At 36.2% G+C, this 19,680-nt stretch overlaps 1 protein-coding gene across 1 annotated transcript in view; it reads right to left on the bottom strand.

The window, feature by feature from the left end:
• Positions 1–16,895, bottom strand: part of LOC140166477 (metal cation symporter ZIP14-like) — a 38,705-nt gene extending 21,810 nt beyond the window's left edge. Inside the window, 5 exon segments of the mRNA XM_072189955.1 lie at positions 3,711–3,896; positions 6,036–6,161; positions 8,458–8,627; positions 11,222–11,408; positions 16,495–16,895. Coding sequence (XP_072046056.1) covers positions 3,711–3,896; positions 6,036–6,161; positions 8,458–8,627; positions 11,222–11,408; positions 16,495–16,773 — 948 coding nt within the window. The 5' untranslated portion in view covers positions 16,774–16,895.
• Positions 16,896–19,680: the final 2,785 nt, after the last annotated feature.

The raw sequence follows: 19,680 nt of genomic DNA, 5'->3' as shown, positions 1-19,680 counted from the left end.
AATATGCAATTTAACATAGCTAATTTGCATAATTTATGCGAAAATCAGCGCAACTTGATAGCGGAGTTTGTGGACAGACTATCTCAAGATACGTTGTGTGCATGGTAACGAAACCTGGTGACAGGAATGATACACACCTGCTGATCACCTGATTAGTTTTTCGCTAAAAGTATGCGATTTAGTTGTTAATTTGCATAATTTATGCGGAACGATTCTACAAATATGGTTGGAAATCTGAAGAAATCAGCCTTATGGAGCTGTATCTGGGGATCCGTAAGATCCATAAGCCCTATGATGATGAAACGTGGTAGGGGGTAGTATGACCAGAGGATCTCAACCCGATTCGATTTTCAGCGCAAAATATGGTAATTAAGTACCTAATTTGCATAATTTATGCATAAAATGCAAAAACCTATTTTCTCGGAGACTAGGGGTCGCACGTTCTTCAAACTTGGTGGGTGGGTGCATCTTCACCCCAGACAGAACAAGTTTGTATTGGTTAGTGCGCCAAGGTCACCCAAGGTCATCCAGGGGTCATCTGAGGTCAAATGACTAAAACTGTCGTATGGGCACGAAACTTGGTGGGTACGGTCAACATAACGTGGTAGGGGGTAGTATGACCAGAGGATCTCAACCCGATTTGATTTTCAGCGCAAACTATGGTAATTAAGTACCTAAGTTGCATAATTTATGCGTATTTGATGCGTATCAAGCAAAAACCCTTGTGAACAGCTTATCTGGAGATCCGTATGGGGTACAGTGATGTAACTTGGTGAGGAGTAGTGGGGCCAGAGGTTCTTGACCTGATTAGATTTTGAGCGTAAATTATGGTATTAAGTACCTAATTTGCATAATATATATGCGTAATAAGCAAAATACCTTGTGAACAGATTATCTGGAGATCCGTATGGGGTACAGTGACGTAACTTGGTGGGGAGTTATGTGGCCAGTGGTACTCGACCTAATTTGATTTTTCAGCGCAACATACTTTATCCAATTTCGTGAGGTCAAAGGTCTGGAAGCTTACCGCGGTAGGCTTCGTATTGCGTCGATGCGATGGTGTTTATTGATCAGTCTCACACTTTTCGGTGATAAAACAGATTAGCTGATAACAACTAATTGTGTCGGCGGGCTGCGGTATAAAAAACAATAGATGCGGCGCGTCCGTTCTACTGCAGGAAACCTTATAAATAATATTGTCAGCTTACCTTATATGGACCATCGATACACACAACCAAGGGAATAACGTTACAATGACCCAATGAGGTACCGATTAGAGGTTAATGACTGCGCATCAGTTGTTTTGAGGGTATTGTGAAATATCTAAACATTGTGCTTTGGAACCGAGGAATATCCCGAGGGGCGCAGCCCCGCTGGATAATCCAAGGTCCAAAACACAATAGAGAGATGGCGAAATTTACGTGACACGTGACACGGGAACGCCAACGGCAAGCTACATTGGTTGAAAATCAGTTAGTATGCCCTCTACAGGGCGAAATCTATTGTGAATTGGTCAATCGTGGAATTACCGTAAGGCGATTACGTTGCGGTTGGTAGCAAAAAATGACATTCCAAAATGACAAAAAAATGCATTATAAAATGCAGAAAAATGTTATGTTTATCATGTTATGAAGCGAATCAAAGTATCCTAAGGCCTCATATTGAAATACCCTATCACGCTTTCACACAGAAAGAAGGCAGGATTCCCCTCGCTAAGCCCACGCCTCAGGAAAGCTCGGTCATAAAACGGATTATAAAGATGGATTATATGCATCAGTGATACACCCTGCCTTTTGAAGTGGTCCATGACGAATGGGAAGAAAACAAACTGACTATGGCTCATCGCACAACCCAGGAAAGCGCTCCCTAATTTAAGTGGCTAATTGCAGTGTTATAATCACACAGGATTTTAACAAAAGAAAGCTAGCATAGGAAAGCTGCAGGATGGCGCACACCTTCCTGTGTAAGGGAATTTCAATATGAGCCCTAATAGAGCAAGTAGAGTCCGACATGTAATAAAATCCATTTTGGGGGTTAAAATTTGATCTCGTATAGACAAGAAGAAGTGAACAAATTTCGATTTTTTTTTTTCGACGAGAATTGAACGGGCAGATTGCCTATTCATTTGTGTGTGGAAAATGTCGCCCAAAAATCAGCTTCGAAGAGGTGTTTTAGGCAAGATCGTGTCGTGTTACGGCATAAATGCGTATAATTGTCTGTTTGGGACGGGAAACAGAAGTTCGTGCAACGCTATTTTTCTTCTTGCTTTTTCGTTGTGCATTAAAAAGCTGTCAAAGTGTTTTGCTTATGGATACTATTCAGCAAACACCAAAATGTTTTTAAAACATGATAATGCATGTGTTTTTGGTTTTGGTTAAAACATTTTGATAACATATCTATGTATGTTTATATAAAAATCATGAAAACTCGTGTTATACTGAAAAAATATTACAACATTTTAAGCCAAAATTCGAAATACTACAGTAAAATATCATTTGGCAAACATGTTTAAGTGTCCATTGTGTTAGAATGTTTATCAGCAAGTTTTGAACAAAAGGTTTTTTGAATGTTATTAAAACTTTTAATGCCCTTGACCCTCACATAACCTTTAACCCGACATTTAACGCTTTTCTATAATATATTTGTGTTTGCTGGTTAGTAATCGAACTAGGCATTTTAGATTATCTAATTTCATTTTGCTTTAGAAAGTAAACAGGGTATTATTTATATGATAATGGAGTTTGTTCCAATAATATACACCAAGGCGACTTCCTAGGCATCCAACATCAAATAGCATACACGTGTGAACATAGGCCTATACTCATTTTCCAATAGCCCGCAAAACTCAAATATCGCTAATCTGGACTGAATGCTTAGAGCATTATAGATACAGCCAGTCGATTTGCATATCAATACCGGGAAAGTAGTTCGATGAAAGAAGATAATCTTCTCTGGTTCGATGCACCCAAGGTGAATCAATGGGTGCTTCCTATTACCTTTAGATTATTTGTCTCAGCATAGCGCCATCATGATTGCAATTGCGTTTACACGTAGTCTTGGTTCAGACCCTATGCGGCTATCACGAACATACTAGGAACGACGAGCGTTAGGACCAACACAAACTGGCTGTGCAGGAGGCTAATTTGGACGTGAACGGGACTATGACGTTTCTACCGCAAAATGCAGAAATCAGAATCTGTATGGCGTTTGCCGTGAACGCCTCTTCGCAATCTCTCTACTGTTTAGATATTCACAATACCCGAAAAATAACTGATGCAAAGTCATTAACCTTATTCATAACCGTCACTTTTCACTATTTTTAATTCAATTTACGTCACATTTTCTTCTTATAATTTGAAAACAGAACACAATTTTAACTTTATCTGTCGTTTTCACTGTAAAAAATCGAATGTACAGCTTGAGCGACCAATCAAACTAGCACGCAATCATGCGATGTCCAAATACGGCGGCCAGCGTCCGCGTAAATTGTTCGAACGCGTAACATGTCACCCAATGCGGTCATTGTAGAGCATACTCTTAGCTACGTCACGAGATGCGGTCATTATACTTTTTCAATGACATGCATTTGCGTCCGCGTATTTAAAAGTTATTAGCTGTGATTGGATCGCGCTTGCTGCGTATATTAATGAGGTTATGAATGCTGACCAGGGGACTACAACCCTCCTAATTTGGCTTTTAAGTGAGCTTACCATATCTGCATTGCATGGCACCTCTACATGTAGCTTCTTTGCTGAGTGCACAGAGTTAGTCAAAGTAAGGGCTTGTCCACCGTCTGTGATTCTGATTCCACCATTATCTAAAGGTTGGTCATCATGCATAGCAGTAGTGTGAAAAGTATGACGAGGTTTGGTTTTCCCATTGTTTTGCTTACTTCTCTGAAATAGAAAATAACTAGACTTAGCTGTGGTCTAAGACCACGAACACAGCCGTGTTGTGACCCCTTAATGACCTTTGACCCCAAAATATATGAAAACCCCATAGACATTGGCTAATGTCAATGTATGTGTGCACGTGGCATCACTTTGCCATGTTATTTGTGGCAGAAGGGGCATTTTGAAGGTTTTTCGTCTCAGACCGGAAGTGACCCCTTAATGACATTTGACCCCAAATAAAAAATACCACATATGAATTGGGTAACCACAATTCATGTGTGAACATACTGTTACTGTCCTATGTTTTTCTTATCAAATAAAAATTTTTGAAGGTTTTTCGCTTTTATACCGAAGTGACCCCTTAATGACCTTTGACCCCAAATCTGTGTACACCCCATAGACACTGGGTAATAACAATGCATGTGTGCAAGTGGCGCCACTGTCCTACAGAATCTGTGGAAGAAGATGCATTTTAAAGGTATTTCGTTTTATACCGGAAGTGACCCCTTAATGAGATTTGACCCCAAATAAAAAAATACCACATATACATTGGGTGACTGCAGATCACGTGTGAACATACCGTTACTGTCCTGTGTTTTACTTTGCTTATACAATTTTTTAAGATATTTCGCTTTTTACCGAAGTGACCCCTTAATGACCTTTGACCCCAAATCTGTGTACACCCCATAGACACTGGGTAATAACAATACATGTGTGCAAGTGGCGTCTCTGTCCCACATAATTTGTGGAAGAAGATGCATTTTAAAGGTTTTTCGTTTTATACCGGAAGTGACCCCTTAATGACCTTTGACCCCAAATCTGTGTACACCACATAGGCACTGGGTAATAACAATGCATGTGTGCAAGTGGGGTCGCTGTCCTACGTAAGTTGTAGGAGAAGATGCATTTTTAGTTGAAAACACGTTTTTGACCCCCTGCGTGACCTTTGACCTCATGAGTTTCATGTGACATGTAGGGGCATGGTCAATGATCATTGTGACCAAGTTAGGTCAAAATCGATGTAAGCATGTGAGTGCTAGAGCAAATGTAATGGTTGACAGAAGAAGAAGAAGATCCTGTAAGAAAAAAGACACAGCCGTGACCAGTGATCGAATTTAGGAAAAATAAATGGTTGTCCCACGGACAACCAGATTACAATTTCTGGTTGTCCGTCTATAAGTTTTTGGTTGTCCGTAGGCCTACAAATGTGCCTTTTGGCTAGACTTATGGTTGTCCGGCGGACAACCGAATCAGTATTTTTGGTTGTCCGGTGACTTTTTTAGTTGTCCCGGGCAACCGGACAACCAAAATTTCGAACGCTGGCCGTGACTAACGTCACGGCTGTGTAAATAAAAGAGAAGCAAATATATTAGTATGTGTAGATGTTAGACATTACAGCACCGGTTATATTTTTAATTCAAATGCATATTATTTCAAAGTTTGATTCTGATTACCCCACCCCTACTGAAATAGTACTATGATATCAATTGTCACAAATAATGGTTCTTGGTGACACATTCACCTGAACCAGGAAAGGGGAGGAGGGGGTACCTCAATTACTTTTTAACAGGGTATGCTGTTCAAATTTCACAATCCTACCCAATTTCCAGGAGTTATTTTTACTCAAAATCAGCAACAAGATAAAACATACATTCAGCTTAAAGCCATATTATAACATTTACTGAGGAGGACGCCCTCAATATTTTTCAAAATCCTTTTTTTTACACGGTTATATTGTACTTTAGTTTTGTCAAAATCCGAGATTTTGAATAAAACCCAGGAACCTTTGTTTTATTATAACGATGGAATTATTAGTCGAACGCATACACGATGTATCACAATATGAACATGGTGTGTGATGTGTGGGACGGTGATCTACACAAAAAGGGTTGTATCATAACACGATCAAGGAGTGATAATGACATGGCGACATCGGTGCTGGTAGTAAATTCAAATTTTCTTTGCTTTGCCTTAGTTGTTCGGCTAAAAAATATAAGGCGATATATCTGGCAGTAAAAGCTAACGTTTTATGGCAAAGAAATACTAATCTATTTTGTATGAAAATGTTATAATATGGCTTTAATTACTGATGCCTGTCCCCATGAAAACATCTTGCACTATGATACAAACTTATGTCCTTACCCTTCGTAGTTGAGAAATAATTTTTAAAATTCTTTCCGTCAAAAAGAACAGGTAGATGCCACCAACAACTGTCATGTTCTTCCATATGAATAGCTCACCGATCTCATCAACTAGCATACCATGTGCCTACAATCAAGAAAGAAGATATTTAGAATGGAAAAAAATATATATGTTAGAAATCTTGGATGAAAATGCTTCATAGCATAATATGAAGGTATTCCAGTTTTGAACTGCATTTAAATCTTTAGAATTTGCTAGCTACACCCTAGAAAGGAAATAATAGTAAAGGACCATTCCTGATGGAGCTAAATTCCACTTAGACCAGGTCTAACTTTAGACCTGTCTAACTCTTTTGTGCATTTGAAACTCACCCTCCTCTGTAGGAGATTCAGATTGATCTTTCTCAGAGGGTGTACATGTATGAAATTTAAATTGAGCTGCCTAGTGCTTTACATGTATTGTAATTCCAATTGAACCCCAATACTCACCATTTTTGTGAAAGATATTTTTAAAATCTGCCACATGGGTAATGTTGATTTTAAGCCCAATAAACATGGTGTCTTGCAAGGTTTAACCCAGTGACCATAATTCATAAATCTGGTTCAGTTTGTATAAACTACTGATTTTGTTCTGGAAATGCTACAAGTAAGGCTTATATTAACCAGGCACCCAGGCTTTTTTTGGGTCCTGGTATATCCAATAGGTTACACTACAAACTATAGGACCAGGAGCCATCTTTGGGACCAGGAGCTCATTTTAGCTCCTGGTCCACGCATTCTTAATATAAGACCTGGCTACAAGCAGTCAAACTCTGCTACATTGTACATACAGTACAATGTATAGCTACAACACTGTTTGGATTACTGAATTACATCATCAATAAGCCTGCCCAAATCAAGCTGTGTCCCAGCTATATATGTTTTTAAAATGTTATAAACATGTATTGGTTTACATGTAGGTCAACACCTTTTTAATAACTTTGTAAAAATGTTGGGTTGTTTAAATGTTGCGAAATGTTATTGTAAAATATTTTTGGCAAACATTTTGGAAAACATTACAGTTAAAACACTTTAAATAACAATATGTCACAATGTTTTGCATTACGTTTTTAAATATGTTTTCTGAATATGACCATACCTTGTATAAAATAAAGATTTATGATTTTAGTTGCATTTCATTTAACAAAACAAAATAATATATTTAATCCAAAAGAATTGTTCCATAGTTTTCTGGGATCCAGAATAGTGTGGGCATTAGGATGAATAGGATTACATTAACTGTTCCAGGAATTAAGGACAAAAATGCAACTTGAAAATGCAACCTGAAATTATAGAAATTTGGATATTACATTTCAGCCCCCCCCTGGAAGCTCTTGGGGTTTTATGTATTTGGAGTACAAAATGGAGCCAAAAAGGCATTAATGCTCAATTAAAAGACCTTAAGCAGCAAAAGCTGGTTTACATTTGATTAAAAAATACAAGGATCATAGGGCTTTTTAAAACTCAAGGGAAATATAGAAATATCTTAAAAATATAGGAAACATCGAGCCTGTTGAAGCCCTGATATAATCCTATACAGGGGCACATGCAGACTCCATAAACTAGTACGAAGGCCAATAATTCCACTATTGTGTAAAAAATATAAATTTTCCTTTCTGCTCATCAGTGAAATAGGTTTGAGACATGTAAGAAGTTTTATTTATATACCTTAACTATATGACATAAATCTGTGGCTCGGCTTTCAGTCCCGGGTAGGCTAATAATGGTTATCTATCATTGGACTTGTCATGTTTTGACCTGGTTTGTGCAAAAATAAACATTGCTGTTTTCTTAGATGATATAGTCCTACCTAACAGAGGCCAGTTTTGAATTTGAACCATTACAGGTTGCTATGGATATTACATTTCAGTCTTACGGACTTCGGCATTTTTCTCTGATTTTCTGACTTCACATTGGATCTTTTGAAAATATATAGAGGGCTTGTTTAATAACCTTATCCCTCATTTTTTTAACCATAATCCAAATTTCAAATCCTATCTCAAAACATATCTAACACCCATATCAGTCTACATTACCAGACATTATCCACAGACCCGAGGGAGGGTCTACTGTTGAAAAGATTTATCCAGTTAGGCCTAAAAAATTGTTTGATTGGAGTAACATAAAAAACATTCAGGTGGGTAAATGTAGGAAGGGATTTTTTTTAGTATATTCAAGGACATTCTCTGTGGTAAAACTTTTAAAGCTATAAATTGCACTTGATAAAGGCATTGGATCTTTTTTTCTTCTTTTTTCTAAATTAAAAAAAAAAAAAAAAAAAAGGTCAGGCCTAATTTTAGGGTAGGTCGGGTTACGCCAATCAAATAATTTGTTTTAGGCCTTAGATCTATATCTCGGAGGGAAATCTGAAGGAATCAACTTACCTCTGGTATCAGACTGAGAAGAGCATTGCCACACAGGGTACCAACAGCCAGACAAATAAGAAACATCAGAACCATCTTGTAAAGCTTCTTATTCATGATGGGCACCACCCAAATACCAAGCAGAGCACCAAGATTGATGATTGTCACAAAGAGAAAACCATAACCCCATACTGAAAAAATAAATTTGAAGAATTTCAAAATGTTGTCGTTAATAATGTCCAATTGTAAGAAAACTTTTTTATGTGTTTCAGGTTCAAAAGAAGCCCTATCACAGTACACTTTGCACCCCAACTAAAAGTTATACAACTTACAACTTTGACAACTTTTTACTGCCAGATGCCACCCTTCATAGTTGTGATAATTCGACTCAAGGTTTAGGCTTGGAGAGGGGAGTCGATCGTGGAGATTTCCATAATTATCTTCACTAGTTCATATAATAATATCAATGTATAAGCATTTTAATATGTGTATACGTGAATCTTTAATATTCACTTCAGGGCCAGAGCCAAAATTCCCGTTTGTGGCGAGACAGAATTTTGATAGACCTTTTAAATTGTAGTCTCTACAGAAGACCTTTAGTCCTTTATAATACCATAAACAAAAAAATCCTATCTTTTTTAAATATGTAGTACATGTAACATCAAATTTAACAATTCCGTCCCGCCACACAGAGAGGGCGCTACAAGTGTATTTTATTGCTTGCATCTCGAAATTGACGGGCAAATTTTACTTTTTTTTGCCGATTCATAAGACTACAAGTAGTCCATTAGACTAGATGAGAAATTCACTCCTGTGACAATTTCTAAATTTTAGGTTGAGTGATGACCATTTTTGGCTCTGGCCCTTCAGCTGCTTATAAATATATGACTGCTCTCTCGAGCTCTAAACCCGAATCAAAGAATGCCCCTTTTCTTTCCCTCAAAACAATTTATATTATTCCAGTCGCGTCTCGCTTGTTAGACTCGCTGGACGCTGAAAGACCATGCAACAAATGGCGCGATTAAAAACGCTTGACAAGCAGAGCTTGATAATTACTAATTAAGATCTAATGATCAATTGGATTGATCATGACACTGAGTAGTACATAGAGAAACTTTGTAGTCGCCTATTTCACAGCCGAATGAAATGAATGAATGATACCACATTTCACTAACTTTGTGTTTGACGGACTGTCTCACGAACACTTCAAATTGCCAATTGAAAATATAAAAGTAAATTGAAAAAAAAGAACATGGCCAGACCAGATGTCGCTTTATTATTTGCAGGGCGGATTTACCATAGGGCCAGACGGACCCCTCAAAATTGCCATGTGCAATGGGCATCTTCCATTTTAGTCAAAAAACACAATGTTTTGGGCCAAAATAGGGTAGAAATATTGCAAAATTTACGCGCTTCGCACGCACTGGCTTGTTATATAGTAAAATTCAGCTTCAATTTGGGCTAAAATAGTCTAAATTTGAATTGTTTTCGCACGCAAATATCCTAGTAAAATCTAAAAACTTGGCCACTTAAGTGCATATACCTTCATCACGGTGCGTTTGGGGGCCTCCAAATTTTGGCCTGGCCCAGGGCCTCAAAAAAAGTAAATCCGTCCCTGATTATTTGTGTACAGAAAGTAACAAAAATGTATTTACATCAAAGAGCAAATAGATAAGACTGCATGCACTTCAAAATGCTCTGGATCCCATGTATATTGCACCACAACTGTCATAATTGGGTGCAAAAGGGCAACCCAAGGTAAAAACAATTAATTTGAACAGCTGTTTATATTAATTATAGTTTAAAATTACCATTAATTTTTAACAGGTGATTGTTATTGCTTTTGCAAAATTCACCCTATAGTTTGATCAGCTCGTAAACGGCAGGCGTTCTAACATCACGGATTAATATTTTTCATAATATCGGAAATATAAATTATACCGGAAATAAGAATAAAATGAAATATAATTATATTGAATCATTAAAATTAATTATATGGCATCATTATAATTATATGGAATCATTAAAATTGTATGGAAATTATGGAATCATAATTATACTGACATGACCAAGATAATAATACTCAAAAGTACCATAATAAAATATATAATATTAATAAATGACAGCAGCTGAAAACAGGATGGATGGACATGCAGAGCTCTTGTGATGCATTGATTGTCAATGACTGGCTATCACATTCTCTGCTTAACTCTGTGTCAAAAGATATGGAAGTCTGCATATATAACATCCGTTTTGGGAAGGCACATCAACCTGCAGAAGCTTCAGCAGCAACAATGTATGGGTCAATGTAAGGAAGCTTGGAGTCACAAATTTAAAAACAAGTGAAACAATTCAGAATTGGCAATGCATGAACAATTAATCCCAAAAAAAGTTTTACAGTACCCCTGCCCTCCTAGCCTCAGGACTTCATCCACTATTTTCCACCCCTTAACCACCAATTACACAACCAAATTCCTATTGCTGCTGAGGTACACTGCTGCTCAATTACTTCATTGGTACATTGAGTACCTGTGTGGGTACTCTACAGTACACAAATCAGAATTACATGTACAGTACACACACTGGGACCTAGACAGTAGTCGCAAAGTAGCTAGGCAGCAGTGTTCCTCTGGGGTCCGCACAGCGATAGGAATCTGTATACAGAACCTGTTTAGGAAATCTAACTCTGTCTACCAAGTGATCTAAACCGGGATCTAACCCAGCACCTCATGATGAGGGGCACAGGCCCTGTCCTAAACCATATTCACCACCCAAGATGACTTACCTTCAGCAGGGGTTGGTGATGTGTCCGTCTCATTCTTGCCAGATTCCAGCTTTTCCAGCAGCTTTGGGAAGGCACATCGCCCTGCAGCAGCTGAATACAGGATAGATGGGCAGAGCTCTTGCAATTGGACAGCATTGATTGACGGCACATCCAGTCCATGGGTAGCTAGCACATTCTCTGCTGAACACTGTGTCAAAAGAGGTGAAATAAAGTTTTTATATATATGCTTTTTGGGAAGGCACATTGACCTGCAGCAGTTCAATACAGGATAGATGGGCAGAGCTCTTGTAAATGGACTGCATTGATTGATGGTTCGTAGTGGGCTCAGGGCTGTCAACTCTATCTCCCGAATGCATTCAGCAAAGCCTTGTTGAATGGAACAGTCCATATTTCACCTCATGAAAATATTCTTACTATTGTACTCATAAACATTCAATATTTGTTAGCTAATAAAAGTTTTTGTCAAGACCTTACATTTTTCTGCTGACAAAGTTTTCCTTTTGGTCTTGACAAAGAACTTTTATTAGCTGTTTAATCAACAGACCTGATGAACCTCTTCAGTCATTCAATATTTGTATTGTACAATGGAAAGAATATTTTCATGAGGTAAAATATGAACAATTCTTTTGAACTAAGCAAAGCGTTGTTGAATGGAACCATCCATATTTCACCTCAATATATTCTTACCATTGTACTCAATAAACATTCAATATTTGTATACAGTGTTCGAAATAAGCACTTGAATCCTCTTGTCCTCTTGTCCAAAAATCAGTGGGGACAACCATATTGAGCTATGTACTTATCCCCTGGAAAACCACTATTTTGATTCTTTGCACTCAAAAACATCACATATATTTTGGGGACAACCAAAATGTTTTGAGGACAAGCAGAATTCAATATTTTCCTTATTTTGGACACTGTTTGTATAACATGTGTACATGTACCTACACACTGTGGTACACTGACCTGTATTTTTTGCCTTTCTTGCCTTAGTTTCATGTTTTGCTGGTTACCATTTAAGGGTGACCCTATTGGTTTAGGACATGGATTTTCTTCAAACTTATGGTACAATGTCAAATATCATGCCCTAATATGTGACCAGCTCTAACAAGCAAACAATTTCTTTTTTTTTTCATGGCCGGTAGGCAATATGTGTAGCAAAAACTAACAAATTTCTTAATTTGTATAGCAATTGTGTCTTTTACATGCAAAATACCATAAAATTGTGTAGCATTTTTCATAAAATGTGGAGCATTTTGCTATAGATGCGATACCAGCTATATTATGCCCTGCTGCAGAGCTCTGGCCCTGCTGTGGGACTAAGTAGAATTTCAAATCCTTGAAAGTATTTATTAAAAAGAGGTTTATTATAATCAATAAATAACAGTTGAACTATGATAATCCCTATTCAATCATGTGTACATTGTAAGGCAGGAAACTAATCGGCCATTACTCAGAATAGCAATTTGGCAAGAATATCTGGTATCATTTACAAAATTATCAATATCTTGAAAAGTATTGATGCTATTTATAATTTTGGTATCATTTTAAAGCTTACTGTCTATTGCTTACATTTTATTAAAATCATGAAATGTCAAAAATGCAACTTGTTCTTGGTTTTGAAATCAGAGCATGGACGTACTAAATTTTAGTACGTCCATGGTCAGAGTGGGTCAAATGCATCCACAAAGAAACATTTTCAGAGTATAAAATGTGATTTTAATAATTAGCAAGCCAATATGTTGGTGCAAATTGCATTGTGGTCCTGTCACGATCATTCATGCATTGTAAATTTGTAACAGCAAAAGAACTGAAGGTATGCCATATTTACAGCTTTGTAAATAATCTCACATTGCTCATGAATCATGACAGTGTTGTTAATTTACCGGTAAATTAAAAATGGCAGTAAATTATCGGTAAATTACCGTAAAAAATGGTAAAATAAGTAAATTAAGTAAATTATAAAATAGTTCAAATTAACAATAAATTCAATTCTTTTCTAATTAAGAGCTACACATGATACTTGAACACAGTCCTGTTTTGTTGAATACCTTTCCAGATGAAAATCAGCTTCATAAATAAAGCTGAAGTTGAAAGAAGTGAAACAAAAGTCATGTAGTATTTACATACATTTTAGCAAGTGTTTCAATGTTTTCTGTCATAACAACACACATACACAGAGCCTGTCTAGCCACTTGGCACTGGACTATAACGCCTGAGAAAAATACATTCAGTTTTTATGCAATCACATACATGTTTTCATTTTCATGGTAGAACATTTATACTAGGAATTTCAATTGAATTAACACAGCGATCGATTTCGTGATATTTCAAACTTACATTTACAACGCAAACCCACAACCTTGTGCAATACTAACCAATCACAAGTTACACACGCTGGCATACATCACGTATGGTACTCGTGAGTGGATATACAAAAAAATTGTCACGCTTATGTCCGACTGTGTTCACCCTATCTCATGACTAATGAACCTGGACATTCGTGTTTGGATCTGGTTTAAAAGTCAACTTGTCAAAAGTTATACTTCAAGTTCAAGGATGCTACCTACAACTTACATACATTTAGAATAAATGATGTTGTTTTACAGTGGTACCCAAAATACACAGGGAACATTTTGGTAAAACAGAGACAAAGAGCATTATATTCTGAATGATGATGTGTTTAACAGTTGTTTCACTTGTTATTCTGGTTTTAGTTTCAGCTAATAATCACTTATAAAGATGCAACTACTTTACAAACCACCTATCAGTTGAAAAAAATTACTTTAATATCTATCTGTTTGCTTTGAAAAACAGTTGATTATTTTCGATAAAATCTAAATCTTGATATTTTGATTAAGGTGTTTTTAAATAATTGAGTACCGATTAAAAAAAATTGATTATTTTCGAAAATCTAAATATCGCCTAAGCCTGCTTAAAATGTTTAAAAAATATAGAAAGTTTGTGAGATAGTCAAGCCATGATCAATCCCTCAAACTTTGGAACCACCATCAAGGGGGCTTGGGGGTTGGTAGCTGCTTTCAGTTTCAGTGCTTTCATAATTTCATTAGCCTGTATAAGATTTAATATGTGAAGGTTTTGAGGTGTTATTGTTTTATTTCTTGCTTTAATATGAGTGTTTAAAAATTAAATGCAATAAATGAACTTGCAAATCACAAGGACATGATGATCAACTGAATGCACAATCACCGGCACTTTCTCTACTAGCTACTTTAGTCTATTGTACACTAGTACAGTATGGGCAGTTATAGGTAGCAGGGTTCTACAACATCATTATTTCAAGTAAGTTGTGCAAATATTGCAAACAAAATTGGCATCTACTATAAAACAAACATATAAAAATAATATTAATAGAAGTTTTAATGAAAAAAATCCTTTCATTTCATATTTTACTTAATTTACTTATTTTACCATATTTTACCACGATGGTAAATTAAGATGGCGGTAAATTACAGGTAATTTACCATGTAAATTAACCGGTAATTTAAAGACTCACAACACTGAATCATGATCAAATTTCAGTACTGGGGCAATGAGAAATACATGTACAGGATCTATTTACACCAAAATCTCATCAACAATGCTCAGGTCAATCTCGAATGTGAAACAAATTTGTGGCAATAGACGTCTATCTCGAGCATCGAGCAAGATTTACTGTAGTTCAATTAGGGATTCAATCATGTTTCACCATTGTTCATCACCGTTTAACAGCGATGCGTCCGCGTCGTCTGCGTGGTTGAGCGAAGTAAACCATGCAGACGCCCCGGACACGAGTTTTTAAACGGTGATCAATGAACAACTGTGAAACATGATTGAATCCCTTTCAACAACGAAAACAAGCTAAAGATCGTATAATTAAGATTATTTCATGAGGAATATCAGTTAATCATTGCCACTCACCCTTACAAAAAGATCAGTGATTTTAGCAATTAAACTACAAAATAAAGCGGCAATGTTTAGCCCATTAGCCGCTACCTCCAAAAAAAAATATGGAATTCAATTTAGAATTTGTAAGTGTGTATGCACACATAGGTTCAAGCCTCCAGGCATGACAAATTTACGCGCTCACGCTTGCTCGAGAAGTCTAGCCAAGAATTTACTCACCGATAGCTTGACATTCTACATGTAGGCTAGAGACCATTGCATTCAAAATCTAGCCGGATTCGCATTCAAAATCTGAAGCATGACATCGTGTGAAGCAATGGAAGTTCAGAAGTAAACACAGCCGATCACGACTGGCGACTGCATCAAAAATGTTGCTAAAATTACACTTCAGGCCAATTCCATGCCAAAAGTGCCTTTTGTAACGTCCGTAACAAAATTTGGAAACATTATTGCTCAAAACAGGAGCATTTATTTCAAACTTGCTAATCATGCCTCCATAGATTGATGTCAGACCTACTTCAAGATTGTGAAGAAAAAAATCTGAGGAAGCACCTTGACATTTTTTTTTTCATAATGTAAAACGTACGTTACAGATGTTACATTTGAGATAAAATGTAACGTCCGTAACACTAAATCAACAGTGTAGGACAATTAGGAGTATTAATTTCAAACTTGCTTTTCATGTTTACATAGAATGGAGTCAGGGCTTGCTCAATATAGTTAACAGAAAAAAATAAAACATAGAACTGAATGGAGATTTAAGGATATGTACCATCTGTCAAAAAAGGCAGGCACTTTCACAGTAACGCTGCTTTCTAATTTCTGTAGAGTGTACTACACATGTAGTAGCATACTAAGAAATAAAGTGTTATCCTAACAGCAAACATGTGTGCTATTCACATAAAAGTTGCAAGTTGCATGTATCTGTAACATCCGTAACGGTGGAATTGGCCTTCAGCAAAATTTTAGACTGTCCAAAATAGGCAAATCTTGCTCAAAAGATACAGTTGACTCATCGAAATAACTTTCATCCAAATTTCAACATTAATAACAGAATAAAAAACCACCACTGCTGTCCAACCGAAAAACTATAGCAACACACTCTAGCTTCGAATGCGTAACTATCGTGTGCAAATTCAAAGCTAGCCTAGAGTTCTCGAGTAACATGAGTAAGCTCACGCGTACATTAGTGCTTGCGTTTGCGTATACGCTACTGTGCAAGTGTGGAATTAACAATGGTTGATTCCTGTACAAAGGTACATGTATAGGAAGGGTTGTTGAAATTGTATTTTTGCATTTAAACCTACCACCATGCACCATCATTCAGGATCAAGCATGATCAACAATGACCACTGCACTGAACTTACGTTAGACTTTTGCTCCACATCCTGCACACCCTCAGGACCATGAGTCTCATCATATATGCCAAGCCGTTCAAGAATCTTCCCAAGCTGTGCAGAATCTACAACTCCATTCGTCCCCCATTCAGAGACAAGTTTTTGAGAAAATAGTTCAGCCGAAATCTCTATCGCTGATGGTGCGGTGCCATTCGCCGTGAAACTTGCAGTAGCAAATTTATGCCACGTACATGTACCGCTAAGAACAAATACAGTTAACAGGGAAAGCTGCATACTACAGCTATACATTTTGATATCCTGATGTTCTCGACAGTTTCCAGACTTGATTCAAACTAAAATTGAAATGAATTATTTGATCTAAACGGGAAAATCGGTCACAGAAACCCACCACCAAAAGTCCAAACCCTTCCACCACGGTACAAACACATCAATATCACACACGTGTATGGCGTCACTGCGCATGCGTGAATTTAAAGGTCACCGGCACACAGCCATCGATAGACATATAGGGTGTTTAAAATGTCGTGATCTGCTCAACCAAACCAAAACAAGAGTTCTTTTTATTTAATTTCTTATTTAACATTTAGGGGTTTTCAACTGAATGGTTATACTTTATCTTATACCTTATCTGGAAATACTAGTAATTACAACATTAAAACATCCACTAAATGAGTAACCCCCAATTTTTTTGTTCAAATTATAAAAAAAAAAGAAAAAAGAAAAAAGAAAAATTAAAAAAATAAATAAATAAAATTCTTTAAAAAAAGTTTAAAAGAATTCTTTCTTATTCACAGTGAAGCTATGCAATTTGATAGATTGAAATTCACAATATGCAATGTGATTAGGGGAAAGCTATTCCAGAGGAATATGTAAATTAAATGGAACAGCTAGTACAGAGGAGTAAGTAAATTCAATGGAACAGCTATTTTGAGGCCATCTCAGAGGGAGTATGTAAATTAAATGGAACAGCCAATGGGTATGTAATTTCACTGGAACAGCCTAATTGATATCGATATCAATATTGACGTCACAGATTCGATTTGTCACATAATCGTCAAAAAATTTTTAAAATAAAAAAAAAAAAAAAACCGTAAAAAAGTCTCTCTTTCACAGTGAAGCTATGCAATTTGATAGATTGAAGTCACAATATACAATTTTTTTTAAGTAAAAAAAAAACGTTAAAAACAAGATATTCCTGAAAAAAATTGGTGCCAGTTCAATCGAACACGGTTATTACAAGCAGACTTTTAATGGAAATACATGTATTGCAGAATTTGTATTGAAGTGCTGGTTTGCATTCATTTCTTTTTATTTAATTTCTTATTTAACCTTAGGGGTTTTCAACTGAAATGTTTACAGGTTTTTCTTCGGTATATAAAATATTGCTGTGTTTTATTGCTCATTACACTCAGTGCTTTGTTTAATGTTTTTAAATATTATTAAATTCGTACACATCAAAATTATCTAAAAACGAAAGATGTTGAAGCCACATACAACCTAATGACTGAAGCTTTTATTCATCTATAATAAATAAATATAAATAAAATAAGCATTTATAATGCGCCATTTAGGAGTGTTCATAAATACTTTGGTGGGGGGGTTGGAAAATATTGGGGGATCAAAAAATTTTGGGTCCTAAAAGGGGGATCCAAAAAATTCAGTCCTTAATATAGGGGGCATCAATGTTAAGTATTCAATTTTGTACTCTAAAGCTACAAATCAACAAAATGTGCACACTTTACAATTTGGGTGCATGACTCCAATGAGTAATAACTCCAAACGGTAATTTTTAGCTAATGAGTTAATGACCATAGGGGTAGATCCCGGGGGGATAAATCCCCCCCCAATATTTTGATAGGGGGATGGTCCATACAATCATCCCCCAATGTTGACGCCTGTATATGGGTTTCTAATCAAAATTAACCCCATATTTGGTCATTTAACTAAAAAGTGACAATTTTTTGCCGCTACGCGCAAATTAGTTCCAGTTTTGTACTATATATTTCACCAGTTTAGCTTCAATATTGCAAATTTTTTTGCGCGATTCGCGCGCATTTATACCATAAACTTATTTTGTCGGCAAAAGGTGCTGAATTCACTGGACTTCAAGACATTTTCTCAAACCCTAATGTCAAAACGAAATCTATGCCACTGTTAATGATGTGTATTTTTGGTTTCTTTTTTAGGACATGAAGAGGGGGGATCAAAAAAAATTTAGACCATAAAAAGGGGGGATCAAAAAAAATCCACCCTTTTTTAGGGGGATCAAAAAAATTTTGACGTTCGAAGTTCCAAGTTTTCCAACCACCCCCACCAAAGTATTTATATATGAACACTCCCTTAATATCTAGAAAATTAAATCTAATCCAAGGCGCAAAAAAAAACAAGATACACGTACAAGTAAACATGAAAACAGAGTTAACAAAAAAGTATACTGTAAAACAATTTAATTTCGCGAAATTAAATTGCCGCGAAATTACATTTGTGATAAAACACTTGTAAATGGTGCCGAATTTGGCAACCCTAACTTAACCAATTAAATCTGGAATATTACTATTTTTAATCATAATATCGTAATGTTATGGCATAAATTATTTATTGTGTCCGATTTGAGCGCAGATGTATTATCAATGAAAAAACAATTGATGTCTCTTTGATGTAACATTATCGGATTCACATTATGCAAATGGTGTCAATTTAATTATCGCAACTTTGTTTGTTACTTTTTTGCTGCATTTTTTTTCAAAAATCTTCTTTCAAAAAGTGGTATTTGTGATATAGTTTGTTGTTGTTTTTGTTGGACAGTTATCGTTTCACCAGATTCTTATTTCAATTCCATATTGGCTTTTTAGTTCCCAGGGTTAAAAAAATAATAAATATACTACACACGTAGGGAAGGCGGAGAACTAACTGATTTTCATATAATTCGCATAAAGTCTGGTCATTTCAGTTTTAAAGTGCACTGGGTAATTACCGTTGATAAATGCATTAATACAATATGATTTCATTGGACTTTTCCATTTAAAATCCACACTACCCCTGTGGAAGATTTAGCTAAAGTCTGTCACAAAGGGAGTATGAGTTTTGAATAAAATACACAATTGGATAACTTCCATTTGAAATACTTACTCCTGTTGTGAAAGATATAGGTAAAGCCATAATACAGGGGGAGTATGGGTTTCAAAATGATTAACC

The sequence above is a fragment of the Amphiura filiformis genome, chromosome 12, assembly GCF_039555335.1.
Source record: "Amphiura filiformis chromosome 12, Afil_fr2py, whole genome shotgun sequence".
NCBI lineage: Eukaryota > Metazoa > Echinodermata > Ophiuroidea > Amphilepidida > Amphiuridae > Amphiura > Amphiura filiformis.
Note: the sequence above shows the minus strand (reverse complement) of the source record. Positions and strands in the feature narration are given on the sequence as shown.